The sequence below is a fragment of the Scyliorhinus canicula genome, chromosome 27, assembly GCF_902713615.1.
Source record: "Scyliorhinus canicula chromosome 27, sScyCan1.1, whole genome shotgun sequence".
NCBI lineage: Eukaryota > Metazoa > Chordata > Chondrichthyes > Carcharhiniformes > Scyliorhinidae > Scyliorhinus > Scyliorhinus canicula.
Window position 1 is genome coordinate 2,007,315 of NC_052172.1, and position 21,925 is coordinate 2,029,239.

At 55.9% G+C, this 21,925-nt stretch overlaps 1 protein-coding gene across 5 annotated transcripts in view; it reads left to right on the top strand.

The window, feature by feature from the left end:
* The window catches only part of LOC119957965 (integrin alpha-D-like), a 148,506-nt gene extending 127,731 nt beyond the window's left edge, over positions 1-20,775 (top strand). For 4 of the 5 annotated variants that reach the window (XM_038786201.1, XM_038786204.1, XM_038786205.1 and 1 more), the window contains 4 exons: positions 11,859-11,972; positions 16,443-16,547; positions 19,402-19,512; positions 20,533-20,775. In XM_038786201.1, coding sequence (XP_038642129.1) covers positions 11,859-11,972; positions 16,443-16,547; positions 19,402-19,512; positions 20,533-20,643 — 441 coding nt within the window. In that variant the 3' untranslated portion in view covers positions 20,644-20,775. Of the gene's footprint in view, positions 1-11,858; positions 11,973-16,442; positions 16,548-19,401; positions 19,513-20,521 lie in introns of all 5 variants that reach the window. The other variant, XM_038786203.1, reaches the window with a different exon arrangement.
* The last annotated feature ends 1,150 nt before the right edge of the window (positions 20,776-21,925 follow it).

Sequence of the window (21,925 nt, forward strand, 5' to 3'; positions counted from 1 at the left end):
TTAACCCGGGTCCCTGGCACTGTGAGCAGCAGTGTTAACCCGGGTCCCTGGCACTGTGAGGACAGCAGTGTTAACCCGGGTCCCTGGCACTGTGAGACAGCAGTGTTAACCCCGGTCCCTGGCACTGTGAGGACAGGAGTGTTAACCCGGGTCCCTGGCACTGTGAGGCAGCAGTGTTAACCCGGGTCCCTGGCACTGTGAGACAGCAGTGTTAACCCGGGTCCCTGGCACTGTGAGACAGCAGTGTTAACCCCGGGTCCCTGGCACTGTGAGGCAGCAGTGTTAACCCGGGTCCCTGGCACTGTGAGGACAGCAGTGTTAACCCGGGTCCCTGGCACTGTGAGGCAGCAGTGTTAACCCGGGTCCCTGGCACTGTGAGACAGCAGTGTTAACCAGGGTCCCTGGCACTGTGAGACAGCAGTGTTAACCCGGGTCCCTGGCACTGTGAGACAGCAGTGTTAACCCGGGTCCCTGGCACTGTGAGGACAGCAGTGTTAACCCAGGTCCCTGGCACTGTGAGGCAGCAGTGTTAACCCGGGTCCCTGGCACTGTGAGACAGCAGTGTTAACCCGGGTCCCTGGCACTGTGAGACAGCAGTGTTAACCCGGGTCCCTGGCACTGTGAGACAGCAGTGTTAACCCGGGTCCCTGGCACTGTGAGACAGCAGTGTTAACCCGGGTCCCTGGCACTGTGAGACAGCAGTGTTAACCCGGGTCCCTGGCACTGTGAGGCAGCAGTGTTAACCCGGGTCCCTGGCACTGTGAGGCAGCAGTGTTAACCCGGGTCCCTGGCACTGTGAGACAGCAGTGTTAACCCGGGTCCCTGGCACTGTGAGGACAGCAGTGTTAACCCGGGTCCCTGGCACTGTGAGACAGCAGTGTTAACCCGGGTCCCTGGCACTGTGAGACAGCAGTGTTAACCCGGGTCCCTGGCACTGTGAGACAGCAGTGTTAACCCGGGTCCCTGGCACTGTGAGACAGCAGTGTTAACCCGGGTCCCTGGCACTGTGAGGCAGCAGTGTTAACCCGGGTCCCTGGCACTGTGAGACAGCAGTGTTAACCCGGGTCCCTGGCACTGTGAGGCAGCAGTGTTAACCCGGGTCCCTGGCACTGTGAGACAGCAGTGTTAACCCGGGTCCCTGGCACTGTGAGACAGCAGTGTTAACCCGGGTCCCTGGCACTGTGAGGCAGCAGTGTTAACCCGGGTCCCTGGCACTGTGAGGACAGCAGTGTTAACCCGGGTCCCTGGCACTGTGAGGCAGCAGTGTTAACCCGGGTCCCTGGCACTGTGAGGCAGCAGTGTTAACCCGGGTCCCTGGCACTGTGAGACAGCAGTGTTAACCCGGGTCCCTGGCACTGTGAGGCAGCAGTGTTAACCCGGGTCCCTGGCACTGTGAGACAGCAGTGTTAACCCGGGTCCCTGGCACTGTGAGACAGCAGTGTTAACCCGGGTCCCTGGCACTGTGAGGCAGCAGTGTTAACCCGGGTCCCTGGCACTGTGAGGCAGCAGTGTTAACCCGGGTCCCTGGCACTGTGAGACAGCAGTGTTAACCGGGTCCCTGGCACTGTGAGACAGCAGTGTTAACCCGGGTCCCTGGCACTGTGAGGACAGCAGTGTTAACCCGGGTCCCTGGCACTGTGAGGCAGCAGTGTTAACCCGGGTCCCTGGCACTGTGAGCAGCAGTGTTAACCCGGGTCCCTGGCACTGTGAGCAGCAGTGTTAACCCGGGTCCCTGGCACTGTGAGGACAGCAGTGTTAACCCGGGTCCCTGGCACTGTGAGACAGCAGTGTTAACCCGGGTCCCTGGCACTGTGAGACAGCAGTGTTAACCGGGTCCCTGGCACTGTGAGACAGCAGTGTTAACCCGGGTCCCTGGCACTGTGAGGCAGCAGTGTTAACCCGGGTCCCTGGCACTGTGAGGCAGCAGTGTTAACCCGGGTCCCTGGCACTGTGAGACAGCAGTGTTAACCCGGGTCCCTGGCACTGTGAGACAGCAGTGTTAACCCGGGTCCCTGGCACTGTGAGACAGCAGTGTTAACCCGGGTCCCTGGCACTGTGAGACAGCAGTGTTAACCCGGGTCCCTGGCACTGTGAGCCAGCAGTGTTAACCCGGGTCCCTGGCACTGTGAGACAGCAGTGTTAACCCGGGTCCCTGGCACTGTGAGACAGCAGTGTTAACCCGGGTCCCTGGCACTGTGAGGCAGCAGTGTTAACCCGGGTCCCTGGCACTGTGAGACAGCAGTGTTAACCCGGGTCCCTGGCACTGTGAGACAGCAGTGTTAACCCGGGTCCCTGGCACTGTGAGACAGCAGTGTTAACCTGGGTCCCTGGCACTGTGAGGACAGCAGTGTTAACCCGGGTCCCTGGCACTGTGAGGACAGCAGTGTTAACCCGGGTCCCTGGCACTGTGAGACAGCAGTGTTAACCCGGGTCCCTGGCACTGTGAGACAGCAGTGTTAACCCGGGTCCCTGGCACTGTGAGACAGCAGTGTTAACCCGGGTCCCTGGCACTGTGAGGACAGCAGTGTTAACCCGGGTCCCTGGCACTGTGAGACAGCAGTGTTAACCCGGGTCCCTGGCACTGTGAGGACAGCAGTGTTAACCCGGGTCCCTGGCACTGTGAGACAGCAGTGCTAACCCGGGTCCCTGGCACTGTGAGGCAGCAGTGTTAACCCGGGTCCCTGGCACTGTGAGACAGCAGTGTTAACCCGGGTCCCTGGCACTGTGAGACAGCAGTGTTAACCCGGGTCCCTGGCACTGTGAGGCAGCAGTGTTAACCCGGGTCCCTGGCACTGTGAGGCAGCAGTGTTAACCCGGGTCCCTGGCACTGTGAGACAGCAGTGTTAACCCGGGTCCCTGGCACTGTGAGACAGCAGTGTTAACCCGGGTCCCTGGCACTGTGAGGCAGCAGTGTTAACCCGGGTCCCTGGCACTGTGAGACAGCAGTGTTAACCCGGGTCCCTGGCACTGTGAGACAGCAGTGTTAACCCGGGTCCCTGGCACTGTGAGGCAGCAGTGTTAACCCGGGTCCCTGGCACTGTGAGGCAGCAGTGTTAACCCGGGTCCCTGGCACTGTCAGACAGCAGTGTTAACCCGGGTCCCTGGCATTGTGAGACAGCAGTGTTAACCTGGGTCCCTGGCACTGAGGCAGCAGTGCTAACCCGGGTCCCTGGCACTGTGAGGCAGCAGTGTTAACCCGGGTCCCTGGCACTGTGAGACAGTAGTGTTAACCCGGGTCCCTGGCACTGTGAGACAGCAGTGTTAACCCGGGTCCCTGACACTGTGAGGCAGCAGTGTTAACCCGGGTCCCTGGCACTGTGAGACAGCAGTGTTAACCCGGGTCCCTGGCACTGTGAGACAGCAGTGTTAACTCGGGTCCCTGGCACTGTGAAACATCAGTGTTAACTCGGGCCCCTGGCACTGTGAGGCAGCAGTGTTAACCCGGGTCCCTGGCACTGTGAGGTAGCAGTGTTAACCCAGGTCCCTGGCACTGTGATGCAGCAGTGTTAACCCAGGTCCGTGGCACTGTGAGATCGCAGTGTTAACCCGGGTCCCTGGCACTGTGAGACAGCAGTGTTAACCCGGGTCCCTGGCACTGTGAGACAGCAGTGTTAACCGGGTCCCTGGCACTGTGAGACAGCAGTGTTAACCCTGGGTCCCTGGCACTGAGGCAGCAGTGCTAACCCCGGGTCCCTGGCACTGTGAGGCAGCAGTGTTAACCCGGGTCCCTGGCACTGTGAGACAGCAGTGTTAACCCGGGTCCCTGGCACTGTGAGGCAGCAGTGTTAACCGGGTCCCTGGCACTGTGAGACAGCAGTGTTAACCCGGGTCCCCTGGCACTGTGAGGCAGCAGTGTTAACCCGGGTCCCTGGCACTGTGAGGACAGCAGTGTTAACCCGGGTCCCTGGCACTGTGAGACAGCAGTGTTAACCCAGGTCCCTGGCACTGTGAGACAGCAGTGTTAACCCGGGTCCCTGGCACTGTGAGACAGCAGTGTTAACCCGGGTCCCTGGCACTGTGAGACAGCAGTGTTAACCCGGGTCCCTGGCACTGTGAGACAGCAGTGTTAACCCTGGGTCCCTGGCACTGTGAGGACAGCAGTGTTAACCCGGGTCCCTGGCACTGTGAGACAGCAGTGTTAACCCGGGTCCCTGGCACTGTGAGGACAGCAGTGTTAACCCGGGTCCCTGGCACTGTGAGGCAGCAGTGTTAACCCGGGTCCCTGGCACTGTGAGACAGCAGTGTTAACCCGGGTCCCTGGCACTGTGAGACAGCAGTGTTAACCCGGGTCCCTGGCACTGTGAGACAGCAGTGTTAACCCGGGTCCCTGGCACTGTGAGGCAGCAGTGTTAACCCGGGTCCCTGGCACTGTGAGGCAGCAGTGTTAACCCGGGTCCCTGGCACTGTGAGGCAGCAGTGTTAACCCGGGTCCCTGGCACTGTGAGACAGCAGTGTTAACCCGGGTCCCTGGCACTGTGAGACAGCAGTGTTAACCCGGGTCCCTGGCACTGTGAGACAGCAGTGCTAACCCGGGTCCCTGGCACTGTGAGGCAGCAGTGTTAACCCGGGTCCCTGGCACTGTGAGGCAGCAGTGTTAACCCGGGTCCCTGGCACTGTGAGACAGCAGTGTTAACCCGGGTCCCTGGCACTGTGAGGACAGCAGTGTTAACCCGGGTCCCTGGCACTGTGAGACAGCAGTGTTAACCCGGGTCCCTGGCACTGTGAGGACAGCAGTGTTAACCCGGGTCCCTGGCACTGTGAGGCAGCAGTGTTAACCCGGGTCCCTGGCACTGTGAGACAGCAGTGTTAACCCGGGTCCCTGGCACTGTGAGACAGCAGTGTTAACCCGGGTCCCTGGCACTGTGAGGCAGCAGTGTTAACCCGGGTCCCTGGCACTGTGAGGACAGCAGTGTTAACCCGGGTCCCTGGCACTGTGAGACAGCAGTGTTAACCCGGGTCCCTGGCACTGTGAGACAGCAGTGTTAACCCGGGTCCCTGGCACTGTGAGGACAGCAGTGTTAACCCGGGTCCCTGGCACTGTGAGGACAGCAGTGTTAACCCGGGTCCCTGGCACTGTGAGACAGCAGTGTTAACCCGGGTCCCTGGCACTGTGAGGCAGCAGTGTTAACCCGGGTCCCTGGCACTGTGAGACAGCAGTGTTAACCCGGGTCCCTGGCACTGTGAGACAGCAGTGTTAACCCGGGTCCCTGGCACTGTGAGACAGCAGTGTTAACCCGGGTCCCTGGCACTGTGAGAGCAGCAGGGTTACCCGGGTCCCTGGCACTGTGAGGCAGCAGTGTTAACCCGGGTCCCTGGCACTGTGAGGCAGCAGTGTTAACCCGGGTCCCTGGCACTGTGAGGCAGCAGTGTTAACCCGGGTCCCTGGCACTGTGAGACAGCAGTGTTAACCCGGGTCCCTGGCACTGTGAGGCAGCAGTGTTAACCCGGGTCCCTGGCACTGTGAGGACAGCAGTGTTAACCCGGGTCCCTGGCACTGTGAGGCAGCAGTGTTAACCCGGGTCCCTGGCACTGTGAGGCAGCAGTGTTAACCCGGGTCCCTGGCACTGTGAGGCAGCAGTGTTAACCCGGGTCCCTGGCACTGTGAGGCAGCAGTGTTAACCCGGGTCCCTGGCACTGTGAGACAGCAGTGTTAACCCGGGTCCCTGGCACTGTGAGACAGCAGTGTTAACCCGGGTCCCTGGCACTGTGAGACAGCAGTGTTAACCCGGGTCCCTGGCACTGTGAGGCAGCAGTGTTAACCCGGGTCCCTGGCACTGTGAGGCAGCAGTGTTAACCCGGGTCCCTGGCACTGTGAGACAGCAGTGTTAACCCGGGTCCCTGGCACTGTGAGACAGCAGTGTTAACCCGGGTCCCTGGCACTGTGAGACAGCAGTGTTAACCCGGGTCCCTGGCACTGTGAGACAGCAGTGTTAACCCGGGTCCCTGGCACTGTGAGGCAGCAGTGTTAACCCGGGTCCCTGGCACTGTGAGGACAGCAGTGTTAACCCGGGTCCCTGGCACTGTGAGGCAGCAGTGTTAACCCGGGTCCCTGGCACTGTGAGGCAGCAGTGTTAACCCGGGTCCCTGGCACTGTGAGGACAGCAGTGTTAACCCGGGTCCCTGGCACTGTGAGACAGCAGTGTTAACCCGGGTCCCTGGCACTGTGAGGCAGCAGTGTTAACCCGGGTCCCTGGCACTGTGAGGCAGCAGTGTTAACCCGGGTCCCTGGCACTGTGAGACAGCAGTGTTAACCCGGGTCCCTGGCACTGTGAGGCAGCAGTGTTAACCCGGGTCCCTGGCACTGTGAGACAGCAGTGTTAACCCGGGTCCCTGGCACTGTGAGGCAGCAGTGTTAACCCGGGTCCCTGGCACTGTGAGGCAGCAGTGTTAACCCGGGTCCCTGGCACTGTGAGGACAGCAGTGTTAACCCGGGTCCCTGGCACTGTGAGGACAGCAGTGTTAACCCGGGTCCCTGGCACTGTGAGACAGCAGTGTTAACCCGGGTCCCTGGCACTGTGAGACAGCAGTGTTAACCCGGGTCCCTGGCACTGTGAGACAGCAGTGTTAACCCGGGTCCCTGGCACTGTGAGGCAGCAGTGTTAACCCGGGTCCCTGGCACTGTGAGACAGCAGTGTTAACCCGGGTCCCTGGCACTGTGAGGCAGCAGTGTTAACCCGGGTCCCTGGCACTGTGAGACAGCAGTGTTAACCCGGGTCCCTGGCACTGTGAGGCAGCAGTGTTAACCCGGGTCCCTGGCACTGTGAGACAGCAGTGTTAACCCGGGTCCCTGGCACTGTGAGACAGCAGTGTTAACCGGGTCCCTGGCACTGTGAGACAGCAGTGTTAACCCGGGTCCCTGGCACTGTGAGGCAGCAGTGTTAACCCGGGTCCCTGGCACTGTGAGACAGCAGTGTTAACCCGGGTCCCTGGCACTGTGAGGCAGCAGTGTTAACCCGGGTCCCTGGCACTGTGAGGCAGCAGTGTTAACCCGGGTCCCTGGCACTGTGAGGCAGCAGTGTTAACCCGGGTCCCTGGCACTGTGAGGCAGCAGTGTTAACCCGGGTCCCTGGCACTGTGAGACAGCAGTGTTAACCCGGGTCCCTGGCACTGTGAGACAGCAGTGTTAACCCGGGTCCCTGGCACTGTGAGGCAGCAGTGTTAACCCGGGTCCCCTGGCACTGTGAGGCAGCAGTGTTAACCCGGGTCCCTGGCACTGTGAGGCAGCAGTGTTAACCCGGGTCCCTGGCACTGTGAGGCAGCAGTGTTAACCCGGGTCCCTGGCACTGTGAGACAGCAGTGTTAACCCGGGTCCCTGGCACTGTGAGACAGCAGTGTTAACCCGGGTCCCTGGCACTGTGAGACAGCAGTGTTAACCCGGGTCCCTGGCACTGTGAGACAGCAGTGTTAACCCGGGTCCCTGGCACTGTGAGGCAGCAGTGTTAACCCGGGTCCCTGGCACTGTGAGGCAGCAGTGTTAACCCGGGTCCCTGGCACTGTGAGACAGCAGTGTTAACCCGGGTCCCTGGCACTGTGAGGCAGCAGTGTTAACCCGGGTCCCTGGCACTGTGAGACAGCAGTGTTAACCGGGTCCCTGGCACTGTGAGGCAGCAGTGTTAACCCGGGTCCCTGGCACTGTGAGGCAGCAGTGTTAACCCGGGTCCCTGGCACTGTGAGACAGCAGTGTTAACCCGGGTCCCTGGCACTGTGAGACAGCAGTGTTAACCCGGGTCCCTGGCACTGTGAGGCAGCAGTGTTAACCCGGGTCCCTGGCACTGTGAGACAGCAGTGTTAACCCGGGTCCCTGGCACTGTGAGGCAGCAGTGTTAACCCGGGTCCCTGGCACTGTGAGGCAGCAGTGTTAACCCGGGTCCCTGGCACTGTGAGGTCAGCAGTGTTAACCCGGGTCCCTGGCACTGTGAGACAGCAGTGTTAACCCGGGTCCCTGGCACTGTGAGACAGCAGTGTTAACCCGGGTCCCTGGCACTGTGAGGCAGCAGTGTTAACCCGGGTCCCTGGCACTGTGAGGCAGCAGTGTTAACCCGGGTCCCTGGCACTGTGAGGCAGCAGTGTTAACCCGGGTCCCTGGCACTGTGAGACAGCAGTGTTAACCCGGGTCCCTGGCACTGTGAGACAGCAGTGTTAACCCGGGTCCCTGGCACTGTGAGGCAGCAGTGTTAACCCGGGTCCCTGGCACTGTGAGACAGCAGTGTTAACCCGGGTCCCTGGCACTGTGAGGCAGCAGTGTTAACCCGGGTCCCTGGCACTGTGAGACAGCAGTGTTAACCCGGGTCCCTGGCACTGTGAGGCAGCAGTGTTAACCCGGGTCCCTGGCACTGTGAGACAGCAGTGTTAACCCGGGTCCCTGGCACTGTGAGCAGCAGTGTTAACCCGGGTCCCTGGCACTGTGAGGACAGCAGTGTTAACCCGGGTCCCTGGCACTGTGAGACAGCAGTGTTAACCCGGGTCCCTGGCACTGTGAGACAGCAGTGTTAACCCGGGTCCCTGGCACTGTGAGGACAGCAGTGTTAACCCGGGTCCCTGGCACTGTGAGGACAGCAGTGTTAACCCGGGTCCCTGGCACTGTGAGGCAGCAGTGTTAACCCGGGTCCCTGGCACTGTGAGGCAGCAGTGTTAACCCGGGTCCCTGGCACTGTGAGACAGCAGTGTTAACCCGGGTCCCTGGCACTGTGAGACAGCAGTGTTAACCCGGGTCCCTGGCACTGTGAGGACAGCAGTGTTAACCCGGGTCCCTGGCACTGTGAGGCAGCAGTGTTAACCCGGGTCCCTGGCACTGTGAGACAGCAGTGTTAACCCGGGTCCCTGGCACTGTGAGACAGCAGTGTTAACCCGGGTCCCTGGCACTGTGAGACAGCAGTGTTAACCCGGGTCCCTGGCACTGTGAGGACAGCAGTGTTAACCCGGGTCCCTGGCACTGTGAGGCAGCAGTGTTAACCCGGGTCCCTGGCACTGTGAGGCAGCAGTGTTAACCCGGGTCCCTGGCACTGTGAGACAGCAGTGTTAACCCGGGTCCCTGGCACTGTGAGACAGCAGTGTTAACCCGGGTCCCTGGCACTGTGAGACAGCAGTGTTAACCCGGGTCCCTGGCACTGTGAGACAGCAGTGTTAACCCGGGTCCCTGGCACTGTGAGGCAGCAGTGTTAACCCGGGTCCCTGGCACTGTGAGACAGCAGTGTTAACCCGGGTCCCTGGCACTGTGAGGACAGCAGTGTTAACCCGGGTCCCTGGCACTGTGAGACAGCAGTGTTAACCCGGGTCCCTGGCACTGTGAGGCAGCAGTGTTAACCCGGGTCCCTGGCACTGTGAGACAGCACTGTTAACCCGGGTCCCTGGCACTGTGAGACAGCAGTGTTAACCCAGGGTCCCTGGCACTGTGAGACAGCAGTGTTAACCCGGGTCCCTGGCACTGTGAGCAGCAGTGTTAACCCGGGTCCCTGGCACTGTGAGGACAGCAGTGTTAACCCGGGTCCCTGGCACTGTGAGGACAGCAGTGTTAACCCGGGTCCCTGGCACTGTGAGGCAGCAGTGTTAACCGGGTCCCTGGCACTGTGAGACAGCAGTGTTAACCCGGGTCCCTGGCACTGTGAGACAGCAGTGTTAACCCAGGTCCCTAACGCTGAGAGGCAGCATGTTAACCCGGGTCCCTGGCACTGTGAGACAGCAGTGTTAACCCGGGTCCCTGGCTCTGTGAGACAGCAGTGTTAACCCGGGTCCCTGGCACTGTGAGGCAGCAGTGTTAACCCGTGTCACTGGCACTGTGAGGCAGCAGTGTTAACCCGGATCCCTGGCACTGTGAGGCAGCAGTGTTAACCCAGGTCCCTGGCACTGTGAGGCAGCAGTGTTAACCCGTGTCACTGGCACTGTGAGGCAGCAGTGTTAACCCGGATCCCTGGCACTGTGAGGCAGCAGTGCTAATCCGGGTCACTGGCACTGTGAGACAGCAGTGTTAACCCGGGTCCCTGGCACTGTGAGGCAGCAGTGCTAATCCGGGTCACTGGCACTGTGAGGCAGCAGTGTTAACCCAGGTCCCAGGCTCTGTGAGACAACAGTGCTAAACATTGTGCTAACTCCCCCTTAAAACAGGACATTCCTCAATTCTCCAGTCTGTCCTGAAGTCTCTCATCCTGGGAACATTCTGGGAAAACTCACTCGCTCCCTCTCCAAACTCTCTGAACATGTGGGGCCCAGCATTGGACCCAGGTGTCGAAGGAAGATTTCCAAATTGGGTTCAGAATAGCTTGCTGGTGTTTCTGTACAACTCCTCTGTGAATATAACGAAGGAATGAATTTTCACCTTAAACAATCTCACCGTGTCCTGTCTGTGATTTACTGACAGCGCCAGCTCTCGTTATCGCTGAACGCCTGTTGCAAATTGCACCTGTTAGTTTTTATTGGCCTCTCAGTCCTTACCTCAAATTGGATCCCTTCCTCATTCCTTCAATATCAGCCATCATTTCTGCCGTTTCCGTCGATTCTGCTGAATTTTAGTCCATTAGATATAGGAGCAGAATTTGGTCACTCGGCCGATCGAGTCTGCTCCGCAATTCAATCTTGGCTGATATTTTCTCTTCCCCATTCTCCTGCCTTCTCCCCATAACCCCTGATCCCCTTATTAATCAAGAACCTATCTATCTCTGTCTTAAAGACACTCAGTGATTTCGCCTCCACAGCCTTCTGCGGCAAAGAGTTCCACAGATTCACCACCCTCTGGCTGAAGAAATTCCTCCTCATCTCTGTTTTAAAGGATCGTCCCTTTAGTCTGAGATTGTGTCCTTGGATTCTACTTTCTCCTACAAGTGGAAACATCCTCTCCACGTCCACTCTATCCAGGCCTCGCAGTATCCTGTAAGTTTCAATAAGATCCCCCCCTCATCCTTCTGAACTCCAACAAGTACAGACCCACAGACTTCAACTGTTCCTCATACGACAAGTTCTTAATTCCAGGGATAATTCTTGTGAACCTCCTCTGAACCCTTTCCAAGGCCAGCACACCCTTCCTTAGATACGGGCCCAAAACTGCTCACAATACTCCAACTGGGGTCTGACCAGAGCCTCATACAGACTCAGAAATACATCCTTGGTTTATATTCTAGTCCTCTCAACATGAATGCTAACATTGCATTTGCCTTCTTAACTGCCGACTGAACCTTCACATTAACCTTAAGAGAATCATGAACAAGGAGTCCCTTTGATTTCCTGATTTCCTAAGCATCTTCCCATTTAGAAAATAGTCTATGCCTCCATTTCTCCTTCCAAAGTGCATAACCTCACACTTTTTTACATTGTATTCCATCAGCCGCTTCATTGCCCACTCTCCCAGCTTGTCCAAATCCTTCTGTAGACCCCTTGCTTCCTCAATAATATCTGTCCCTCTGCAGATCTTTGACCCTCCGGATATTTCATTTCCCAGATATGTGTCATGGGTAAATTTTGAAATGATGCCTCGCTTGAACAATTCCAGGTCTTTCTAAGATTTATTTAATGGAGAGTGTTCCAGTGTGTGAGCAGCCGTTTGCCGTGACTCCTGCCCTGCTGTCTCTGTCTGCACTGCCATACTCTGCTACACATTATTCTCCAACATGGCCAGAATGCAGGATTCTGTCAAAAACTGGGAAATCTCAACCTTTCCACCTCTGCCTGTGAGGGGTCAGCAAACCTCAGCAAGCAATTGTTTTAGTCCCCATGGCCGACCCTGTGGCTGTCATGGGGGCGATTCTACCTCCAGACCAGCTTAATAAAGAGGTCTGCACTTATCTGGGGTTGGCGAGAGAGGGGTTCAGATCCCACCTGCTATATAATTTCACGGGTCTCGATGCCACATCTCATTTATTCCTTTCCAGGACTGTGGGATTGCACTGTGCACGGAGCTGCTTTGCGAGGTGGCAGTACTGGAGGAACATGGTGTAGTGATTTTCCATCTCAAAGGAGAGTTGATGTCGGCAGCCATTGCTGAGGTATGGACCGAATCGAAAATCATCGCTTTCAATAGTTCTGTCTGCAATCACCCGATCGCATTGTCTTGTTCATGGTCAGTACTGAGGCTGTGACGCACTGTCAGAGGGTCAGTACTGAGGGAGTGACACACTGTCAGAGGGTCAGTACTGAGGGAGTGCCGCACTGTCAGAGGGTCAGTACTGAGGGAGTGCTGCACTGTCAGAGGGTCAGTACTGAGGGAGTGCCGCACTGTCAGAGGGTCAGTACTGAGGGAGTGTCGCACTGTCAGAGGGTCATTACTGAGGGAGTGTCGCACTGTCAGAGGGTCAGTACTGAGGGAGTGCTGCACTGTCAGAGGGTCAGTACTGAGGGAGTGCTGCACTCTGAGGGTCAGTACTGAGGGAGTGCTGCACTGTCAGAGGGCAGTACTGAGGGAGTGCTGCACTGTCAGAGGGTCAGTACTGAGGGAGCGCTGCACTGTCAGAGGGTCAGTACTGAGGGAGCGCTGCACTGTCAGAGGGTCAGTACTGAGGGAGTGCTGCACTGTCAGAGGGTCAGTACTGAGGGAGTGCTGGACTGTCAGAGGGTCAGTACTGAGGGAGTGTCGCACTGTCAGAGGGTCAGTACTGAGGGAGTGCCTCACTGTCAGAGGGTCAGTACTGAGGGAGCGCCGCACTGTCAGAGGGTCAGTACTGAGGGAGTGCTGCACTGTCAGAGGGTCAGTACTGAGGGAGTGCCGCACTCTCAGAGGGTCAGTACTGAGGGAGTGCTGCACTGTCAGAGGGTCATTACTGAGGGAGTGTCGCACTGTCAGAGGGTCAGTACTGAGGGAGTGCTGCACTGTCAGAGGGTCAGTACTGAGGGAGTGCTGCACTGTCAGAGGGTCAGTACTGAGGGAGTGTCGCACTGTCAGAGGGTCAGTACTGAGGGAGTGCCGCACTGTCAGAGGGTCAGTACTGAGGGAGTGCTGCACTGTCAGAGGGTCAGTACTGAGGGAGTGCTGCACTGTCAGAGGGTCATTACTGAGGGAGTGTCGCACTGTCAGAGGGTCAGTACTGAGGGAGGGCCGAACTGTCAGAGGGTCAGTACTGAGGGAGTGCTGCACTGTCAGAGGGTCATTACTGAGGGAGTGTCGCACTGTCAGAGGGTCAGTACTGAGGGAGTGCCGCACTGTCAGAGGGTCATTACTGAGGGATTGCTGCACTGTCAGAGGGTCAGTACTGAGGGAGTGCTGCACCAACAGAAGGTCAGTAATGATGGTGCTGTTTTTTGAAAAATCATTGATGGGATATGGGCGTCGTTGGTTAGGACAGCATTTATTGCCCATCCCTAGTTGCATTTAAACTTGAACTGGGGCAGCACGGTGGCTCAGTAGGTTAGCACTGCAGTCTCACGGCGCTGAGGTCCCAGGTTCGATCCCGGCTCTGGGTCACTGTCCGTGTGGAGTTTGCACATTCTCCCCGTGTTTGCGTGGGTTTCACCCCCACAACCCAAAGATGTGCAGGCTAGGTGGATTGAACACGCTAAATTGCCCCTTAATTAGAAAAAAAAAAAAACTTGAACTGCAGTCCTTGATGTGTATGTACACCCACTGTGCTCTTAGGGGTGAGGGGAGTTAAAGGATATTGCCCCAGTGACAGTGAAGGAGTGTTGATTATATTTCCAACTCAGGAGGGTGAGTGACTTGGAGGGGAACCCCCAGGTGGTGTAGTTCCCAGGTATCTGCTGCTCTTGTCCTTCTAGATCAGTGGTTCTCAACCGGGGTCCACATGGACCGGGGTCCATTGTGTGGACCCCCAGTAATGTTACATGGACCCTGGGGGTCCATGTAACATTACTGGGGGTCCACACAAAAAAAATACCGAATTGGGGGTCCACGGTGATATTTTAGTGGTCCATAGAGCAATTCTACTTCAGAACAATTGTTATTACTGAGAATAAAATTTTTACAGTAATCTACGCCATATTAAAATACTAAAAGTAGAAATATTCATGTAGCTATGAATTTTTTATGGCAATCAAGTAGAAGAAAAAAACTTTACATTTGACAGTGTCATAAATTTCAAGTTACCTAGAACAAACGGAGGTGAAAATCACCCATCTTTTCTCAGGTAGCAGGCAGCGACCTTAGATGTTTGTTTTCATGATGAATATTCACCTTTCTCTCTCTCTCTCTCTCTCTCGCACTGACAAAGGTCAAAGAGAGATTATAATCTATCTAATTTACCTTGAGGGCTGAAGGGGCTCAGAACCAAAAAGGTGCATTTGCTGTGGCCCTAATTGTCCCACTAATCTCCCTTGGGATTCATAAATTTATGGGTGAAGAGAATATGCCTGGAACGCAGTTTTCATATGTTTAATAAAGTTCATAGTTCGATTCAAACTATTTTTCTTTCAGATTTTTCATCCTAACTCAAGTTATGAATAACATTTCTTTACAGGAGACCCTCATTGAATTACAAAGTGATGAAATATTGCACGCAAAATTCAAAGATGGGAAGCATAATATATGGAAAACAAATGACACTGCTAAAAAGTACCCACTACTCTGGGATAAAGCACAGCTCTACGTTATAGCTTTTCCATAATGTTACCTTGTTGAATCAGGATTTAGTCGTGTTTTTCACTTATTATCAAAAGCTCGTAATAGACTCGACATTGTGAAAAAGGGTGATCTTCGACTATCATTGACCTCGATGGAGCCGAATATAAAAAATCTCGCTGAGCAGCATCAACCACAGGGATCTCATTGAATAAATCTGAATTTTTTTCTTAATTACTCACAATATGGGTCCACAAAAAAAAATTAAGAGGAAAAGGGGTCCATGGGTTAAAAAAGGTTGAGAACCACTGTTCTAGATGGTAGTGGTTGTGGGTTTGGAAGGTGTTGCCAAAGGAACCTTTGTGAGTTACTTCAGTGCATCTTGTAGATGGTCCACACGGCTGTCACTGTGCATCGGTGGTGGAGGATTTGAATGTTTGTGGAAGGGGGAGCCATCAAGCGGGGCGGCTTTGTCCTGATGGTGTTGAGCTTCTTGTTGTTGGAGCAGCACATCCAGGCAAGTGGATTACACTTGGCGCATGTGAAGTTGGAGACAGTAGTGTGGCACAGTAGCACAGGGGTTAGCACTGTTGCTTCACTGTTCCAGGGCCCCAGGTTCGATTCCCGGCTTGGGTCACCGTCTGCATGTTCTCCCCGTGTGTGCGTGGGTTTCCTCCCACAGTCCAAAGATGTGCAGGTTAGGGTGGATTGGCCATGATAAATTGCCCTCCGTGACCAACAAGGTTTAGTTGGGTTACTGGGATAGGGTTAAGGTGTGTGCTTGGGTGGGGTGCTCTTTCCAAGGGCCGATGCAGACTTGATGGGCCAAATGGCTTCCTTCTGCACTGTAAATTCTCTGATTCTGTGACAGCCAGAGTGGGGATTGAAATTTGCTTACTTGGAGCAATGTGGGAATTCGGTGCAGAGTGGGAGGGGGGGCCTTTTCCCTTTTTGTTTTTTTTTCTTTCTTCTTCCTTTGTAGCTGCACTGCTGATTTGTGCCTTGTAGATGGTGGACAGGCTTTGTGGGGGGTGTGTGAGGAGGAGAGTTACTCTCCGCAGGATTCCCACCCCCTGACCTGCTCTGGTAGCTACTGTATTAATGCAGCTGGGTCCAATTCAGTTTCACATCACTGGTAAGCCCCAGGATGTTGATTGTGGGTTCAGCGATGGGATTGTCAAGGGGCGATGGTTAGATCCTCTATTATCGGAGTTTCTCATTGCCTGGCACTTGTGAGGCGTGAATGTAACTTGCCCCTTGTCAGCCCCAAGCCTTGATATTGTCCAGGTCTTGCTGCATTTGGACATGGACGGCTGCATTATCTGAGGAGTTGCGAATGGTGCTGAACATTGTGCAGTCATCCGCAAACATCCCCACTTCTGACCTTATGATGGAAGGGAGGTGATTGATGAAGCAGCTGACGATGGCTGGGCCGAGGACACAACCCTGAGGAACTCCTGCAATGATGTCCTGGAGCTGAGATGATTGACCTCCAACCACCACAACCACCTTCCTTTGTGCCGGGTACGACTCCAACCAGCGGAGAGTTTTCCCCCTGATTCCCATTGACTCCAGTTTTGCTCGGGCTCCTTGATGCCCGACTCAATCAAATGCTGCCTTGATGTTTAGTGATACCTCTGGCATTCAGCTCTTTGTCTATGTTTGAACCAAGGCTCAGGAGCTGAGTGACCCCGGCGGAACACAAACTGAGTGTCCGTGAGCAGGTTATTGCTGAGTAAATGCCGCTTGATAGCGCTGCTGATGGAGAGTAGACAGATAGGGCGGCAAATGGCCTGGTTCGATTTGTCCTGTTTCTTGTGTACAGGGCACACCTGGACAATGTTTCTCATTCTGTTCTCTCTGCTGTATAAAGACAAGGAACATACATTTGGTCTGAATAGTTTGGTTCTGTCCACAACAGTGTCTCAGTCTTTCTCCCTTTCTGCAGCTCAAAGTGAAGAAGTTGCTCCTCATCAGTAAAGTCAGCCTGAGTTACGATGGGGAAAAGTATGTGGACATATCCGAGGTGACTGCCCCTTTCAAGGAAGTGACGGTGAGTGCTTTGTTGGTGGGAAACGCTTCCTGGGACTGTGTGTGTTCATACTCGGGAGGCCCTCACCTTCAGCATCCACCAAACACAACTGGCACAAGATAGAGCCTATCAAACTGCGAAGGCAACCACAATACCAGTGTCCTGTATAGACCGAGTCCCTGTCCGTATAGACCGAGACCCTGTCCGTATAGACCGAGTCCCTGTCCGTATAGACAGAGTCCCTCTCCGTATAGACCGAGTCCCTGTCCGTATAGACCGAGTCCCTGTCCGTATAGACCGAGACCCTGTCCGTATAGACCGAGACCCTGTCCGTATAGACCGAGTCCCTGTCCGTATAGACCGAGTCCCTGTCCGTATAGACCGAGTCCCTGTCCGTATAGACCGAGTCCCTGTCCGCATGGACCGAGTCCCTGTCCGTATGGACCGAGTCCCTGTCCGTATGGACCGAGTCCCTGTCCGTATGGACCGAGTCCCTGTCCGTATGGACCGAGACCCTGTCCGTATAGACCGAGTCCCTGTCCGTATAGACCGAGTCCCTGTCCGTATGGACTGAGACCCTGTCCGTATAGACCGAGTCCCTGTCCGTATAGACCGAATCCCTTTCCGTATAGACCGAATCCCTGTCCGTATAGACCGAGTCCCTGTCCGTATAGACCGAGACCCTGTCCGTATAGACCGAATCCCTGTCCGTATAGACCGAGTCCCTGTCCGTATAGACCGAGACCCTGTCCGTATTGACCAAGTCCCTGTCCTTATAGACCGAATCCCTGTCCGTATAGACCGAGTCCCTGACCGTATAGACCGAATCCCTGTCCGTATAGACCGAGACCCTGTCCGTATAGACAGAGTCCCTGTCCGTATAGACCGAGACCCTGTCCGTATAGACAGAGTCCCTGTCCGTATAGACCGAGACCCTGTCCGTATAGACCGAGTCCCTGTCCGTATAGACAGAGTCCCTGTCCGTATAGACCGAGACCCTGTCCGTATAGACCGAGTCCCTGTCCGTATAGACCGAGTCCCTGTCCGTATAGACCGAGTCCCTGTCCGTATAGACCGAGTCCCTGTCCGTATAGACCGAGTCCCTGTCCGTATGGACCGAGTCCCTGTCCGTATGGACCGAGTCCCTGTCCGTATGGACCGAGTCCCTGTCCGTATGGACCGAGTCCCTGTCCGTATGGACCGAGACCCTGTCCGTATAGACCGAGTCCCTGTCCGTATAGACCGAGTCCCTGTCCGTATGGACTGAGACCCTGTCCGTATAGACCGAGTCCCTGTCCGTATAGACCGAATCCCTTTCCGTATAGACCGAATCCCTGTCCGTATAGACCGAGTCCCTGTCCGTATAGACCGAGACCCTGTCCGTATAGACCGAATCCCTGTCCGTATAGACCGAGTCCCTGTCCGTATAGACCGAGACCCTGTCCGTATTGACCAAGTCCCTGTCCTTATAGACCGAATCCCTGTCCGTATAGACCGAGTCCCTGACCGTATAGACCGAATCCCTGTCCGTATAGACCGAGACCCTGTCCGTATAGACCGAGACCCTGTCCGTATAGACCGATTCCTGTCCGTATAGACCGAGTCCCTGTCCGTATAGACCGAGTCCCTGTCCGTATAGACCGAGACCCTGTCCGTATAGACCGAGACCCTGTCCGTATAGACCGAGTCCCTGTCCGTATAGACCGAGTCCCTGTCCGTATAGACCGAGTCCCTGTCCGTATAGACCGAGTCCCTGTCCGTATAGACCGAGACCCTGTCCGTATAGACCGAGTCCCTGTCCGTACAGACCGAGTCCCGTGTACGCAGAGTCCGCGTCCCTGAGAAAGTCAGAGTTATAAAGTTTGCAGCAAGAAAACAGGCCCTTTGGCCCAACTTGTCAACACTTCCCAGGTTTTACCAGCCTCGAAAGCTAGTGATTTGAAACAAACATTTTGGGCGCGATTCTCCGCAAATGCGGAGAATCGTAAAGGCTGCCATGCGACAGGCCCTGACCCACGGCAGCCTTCACGCCCACTTCCGGGGCCGATTCTCCCCCCCCCCCCCCCCGGCGAGGCTAGGAGGCCCTGTGCGTCACGGCGGCACGGCCTTGACGACGGTCATCAAGGCCGCACGCCAAGCGTTACTCTGGCTGACGCGGCCGATGACGTCAGTCGCACATGCGCAGGTTGGACAACGCCAACCCGCGCATGCGCAGTTGGCGTCTTTTCCCTCTGCTGCCCCGCAAGATGTGGCGGCTTGATCTTGCGGGGCGGCGGAGGGAAAAGAGTGCGTCCGTTACGGACGCATGGCACCCTTGGCATGGCCGTTGTACGGCCGTGCCAATTGGGCCCTCAGATGCCCCAAACGGGCATCTGCCGCCCGTTTCACGACGGCAGCAAGCAGGTGTGTTTGCTGCCGTCTTGAAACGGGCGTGAAGGCCCGGCCGCTCGGCCCATCGGCCTCGCAGAATCGCCGCTCACCGTAAAAAACGGCGAGCAGCGATTCGTGGCATGGGTCGGGCGTGGCGGGAGGAGAATAGCGGGAGGGCGTGAAAAATGTCGGGTGGCCCTCCTGTTATTCTCCCACCCGGCGTGGGGGGCGGAGAATCGTGCCTGTAGGACTTTATCATGGTGCTGTAAGACTTCAGAGGCTGGTACTAAGTTCCTTTCTTGAGCTGCTGCAGTCCATGAGATGTAGGTACAAACACCCAGCTGGACTGGAGGGAGTTACAGGATGTTGCCTCGCGACATTGAAGGAACGGCCGATATGTTTGCAAGTCAGGGTGGTGAGGGACTTGAAAGAGTTCCAGCTGGTGCTGACTGAAAGTCAAGTCGTACCCTGTTCACATCTTCAAAATTCCTTTTTGAATATGCAGTTGGAGACGGAGGTGGAAGTTATGGAAGAGGTGAACCGCTTGCCGATGATAATTGGTGGCAGCATTGGTGGATTACTCCTGCTCATTGTGTTAATCATCGTGTTTTACAAAGTGAGTTACAGTCTGGCTTCAGTGAACACTGCTCCACAATTCCAACTTTGACAGGCTAGACTCTTTGACCTTATCTACCTCTAACTGTGGAGAGGGTAGACACTGGGAGGGTAGCTCTCTTGGGCTGTAGACACGGTCATTACTTAGGGAGTGCTGCACTGTCAGAGGGTCAGTACAGAGGGAGTGCTGCACTGTCAGAGGGTCAGTACTGAGGGAGTGCTGCACTGTCAGAGGGTCAGTACTGAGGGAGTGGCACACTGTCAGAGGATCAGTACTGAGGGAGTGCTGCACTGTCAGAGGGTCAGTACTGAGGGAGTGCCGCACTGTCAGAGGGTCAGTACTGAGGGAGTGACGCACTGTCAGAGGGTCAGTACTGAGGGAGTGCTGCACTGTCAGAGGGTCAGTACTGAGGGAGTGCTGCACTGTCTGAGAGTCAGTACAGAGGGAGTGCTGCACTGTCAGAGGGTCAGTACAGAGGGAACGCTGCACTTGCAGAGGGTCAGTACTGAGGGAGTGCCGCATTGTCAGAGGGACAGTACTGAGGGAGTGCCGCACTGTCAAAGGGTCAGTACTGAGGGAGTGCCGCACTGTCAGAGGGTCAGTACTGAGGGAGTGCTGCACTGTCAGAGCGTCAGTACTGAGGGAGTGCTGCACTGTCAGAGGGTCAGTACTGAGGGAGCGCTGCACTGTCAGAGGGTCAGTACTGAGGGAGTGCCGCACTGTCAGAGGGTCAGGCGGGGTCAATGCTGAGAGGATGATTACCCTCAAGAGAGAGTCTTGGACCAGAGTTGTGAATCTTTGGAATTCCTCAGTGCAGAGAACTGTGGGAGCAGAGTCCTTGTGGATATTTACATAGATTCTTGATCAGGGGGGAAATCGAGGGTTACGGGGAAAGGGCAGGAAGGTGGCTGTGAGGAATGTTGGACCAGGCATGATCCTATTGAGAAGCGGAGAAGGCTCGATGGGCTGTTCTTATTTCTTATGCTCTCTGGTCTTATATTTCATTCTGGCTCTTCATAGTTCGGATTTTTCAAACGGAATAATAACACTGACGAGGCAGATAAGCTCAACATGAATGGTTCAGACGGAGGGGAAGGTACTTCAACAGAGCCAGAAATTCTACCTGATTGAGGAGAATCTCCAGAATTACATCCACCGATCCAATCATTGATCGACATCCCTCTGAGAATTCTGTGCCAAATGTGGAGCACAAAGAAATAAACTGCCTGCTTGATAATAAAGGATAGTTTGCAAAGTAAATAATGGTCTCAGTTTGTGTGTCTCATATTCTCCCCATCTGCATCTGACGGCTGACGTTCGGTGACAGTGATGTGCAGACGCTCTCCTCCAGAACATCGCAAAAATTGGCACTTTCTGTCGAAATTATCCTGAACATTCGGGAGCACCTCACAATTAAGAACGGGAAAGAACAGAAGCAAAACGGGAGTCTGAGAGGCCGAAGTGATGGCAGGAGCAGAGGGAAAGGCAGGGAGGGGAGGATCCAGCGGTCCCACAGTGCGAGGGGTCCCCGGACAGAGGGAGACCACAACCCGGGCTTCCCCCACACACCTACTCCCCCCACACAAACCCACACACACACACACACACCCACTCCACACACACCCACACCCACACCCCCACACATCCACTCCACCCACCCCCCCCCCCCACACACACACACACACCCACACAAACACTCCCACACATCCACACACACACCCACACACACCTACTCCCCCCACACACACCCCCACACCCAAACACACACCCACTCCACCCACAACCCCACACACACCCACGCCCACACACACATCCACTCCACCCACACACACCCCCACACACCTACTCCCCCCACACAAACCCACACACACACCCACTCCACACACACCCACACACACACCCCCACACATCCACTCCACCCACACACACCCCCACATACACACACACACACCCCCACACACACACCCACACAAACACTCCCACACACCTACTCCCCACACACACCCACTCCACCCACACACACACACACCCACACAAACACTCCCACCCACACACACACCCCCACACATCCACTCCACCCACACACACACACCCACACCAACACTCCCACCCACACACACACCCACACCCCCACACACACCCCCACACTCACACCCACACAAACCCCCACACAAACACTCCCACCCACAAACACCCCCCACTCAAAAACTCCCACACACACACACCCCCACACAAACACTCCCACACACCCACACACACTCCCACACACACACACACACCCACCCCCACACACACCCCCCACATCCCCAACACACACCCCCACAACCCCCCTCCACACAAAGGCTCCCACCCACACACACCCACACACAAACACTCACACCCATACACACACCCCACCCCCACACAAACACTC